The sequence below is a fragment of the Acanthisitta chloris genome, unplaced genomic scaffold (assembly GCF_000695815.1).
Source record: "Acanthisitta chloris isolate BGI_N310 unplaced genomic scaffold, ASM69581v1 scaffold24348, whole genome shotgun sequence".
In the NCBI taxonomy this organism is placed as follows: domain Eukaryota; kingdom Metazoa; phylum Chordata; class Aves; order Passeriformes; family Acanthisittidae; genus Acanthisitta; species Acanthisitta chloris.
Window position 1 is genome coordinate 1 of NW_008686800.1, and position 1,461 is coordinate 1,461.

Sequence of the window (1,461 nt, forward strand, 5' to 3'; positions counted from 1 at the left end):
AATCCCACCCTGGGGTGTCCCCCCAAGGTGGGGGTCACCTCCAGAAACTCCTCAGGTGAGAGACCCCCGAAATCAGCTGGGGGGGCATAAATTGGGGGTCACCTCTGGTAAGCCGTGACACTGCCTTAGGAAGATGGGAAAAGAGGCAAAAAATGGGATTCATAGATTTTTTGGGGGGGGGTAGGAGAGGTGAGGAGGGGTCTGTCACCACGTGTGTCACAGGTGGGGAGGCAGGAACACACTTAGGTCACGTGTGATGCAGAGGGAAGGACACACACGGACACAGGTGAGGGAACAGGGGGAAAACAGGAGGCCAAAGGGACAAAAACAGTGGCCAAAGTGCTGATGGAGGGTGACACTGGGAGGGTCCCAGTGCTCCCAGTTCAGGGCACGTGGGAGATGTTGGAAGGACACAGGTGAGGGCACAGACACAGGTAAGGACAGGGTGGCAGAGAGACAAATCCAATGCCCAAAGTGCTGCTGGCAGGAGATCAGGGGGGACACAAGGAGGATTTCCCAGCACTCCCAGCTCAGGGAAAGCGGGAGACCTTAAAGGACACAGGTGAGGATACAGACACAGGTAAGTGCATGGACACAGGTGAGGGCATGGGTATAGGTGTGGGCACAGTGTCAGAGAGACAAATCCAGTCCGGTGCCCCAAGTGCTGCTGGCAGGAGGTTGGGGAGAGGACACAGAACGGATTCCCAGCGCTCCCAGTTCAGGGAAAGTAGGAGATATTGAAGGACACAGGTGAGGACATGGACACAGGTAAGGACACAGCATCAGAAAGACAAACCCAGTGCCCAAAGTGCTGCTGGCAGGAGGCTGGGGAGGTGATGGGGGACACACAGGGAAGGATCCCAGTGCCCCCAGCTCAGGGCACGTGGGAGATGCTGAAGGACACAGGTGAGGACATGGACACAAGTGAGGACACAGCGTCAGAGAGACAAACCCAATGCCCAAAGTGCTGCTGGCAAGAGGTCAGGGAGGTGATGGGGGACACCCAGGGAAGGGGATCCCAGTGCTCCCAGCTCAGGGCACATGGAAGACGTTGAGCTTACTGGTGTTCTTGAGGGTCTGGCGGCGGTTGCAGAACCAGACACGCACGACCTCGCGGTCGTAGCGCAGCTCCTGCGCAATGCGCGTGATCTCGGGGCCCGTGGGCAGCGCGTTGCGCTCGAAGTGGGCGTTGAGAGCCTCCAGGGCCTGGGGGGTGAAGGAGGTTCTCCTCTTCCTCTTCTTGCCGGGCTCTCCCCCCACGAACTCCAGCAGGTGCTGCTGTCCCTCGCGCTGCCGCAGCTCAGCCTCACGCAGCCACTTCTCCAGCACAGGCTTCAGCTTCTGGGCGCTCTTGGGGGTGATGTCCAGCTTCTCGAACCTGGGGGGACATGGGGACACTCAGGGGGGATGGTCAGCTGGTCAGAACCTGGGAGGACACTCAGGGGGGACACTCGAGGGGAT

General features: G+C 59.5%; 1 protein-coding gene across 1 annotated transcript; it reads right to left on the reverse strand.

The window, feature by feature from the left end:
- Positions 1-1,032: 1,032 nt before the first annotated feature.
- LOC103807605 (POU domain, class 6, transcription factor 1-like) lies at positions 1,033-1,378 on the reverse strand (the record flags this gene model as incomplete). Its single annotated transcript, XM_009080342.1, has 1 exon — positions 1,033-1,378. A coding segment is annotated over one exon (346 nt), but the record flags the coding sequence as incomplete, so codon positions are not given.
- Between the last annotated feature and the right edge of the window lie 83 nt (positions 1,379-1,461).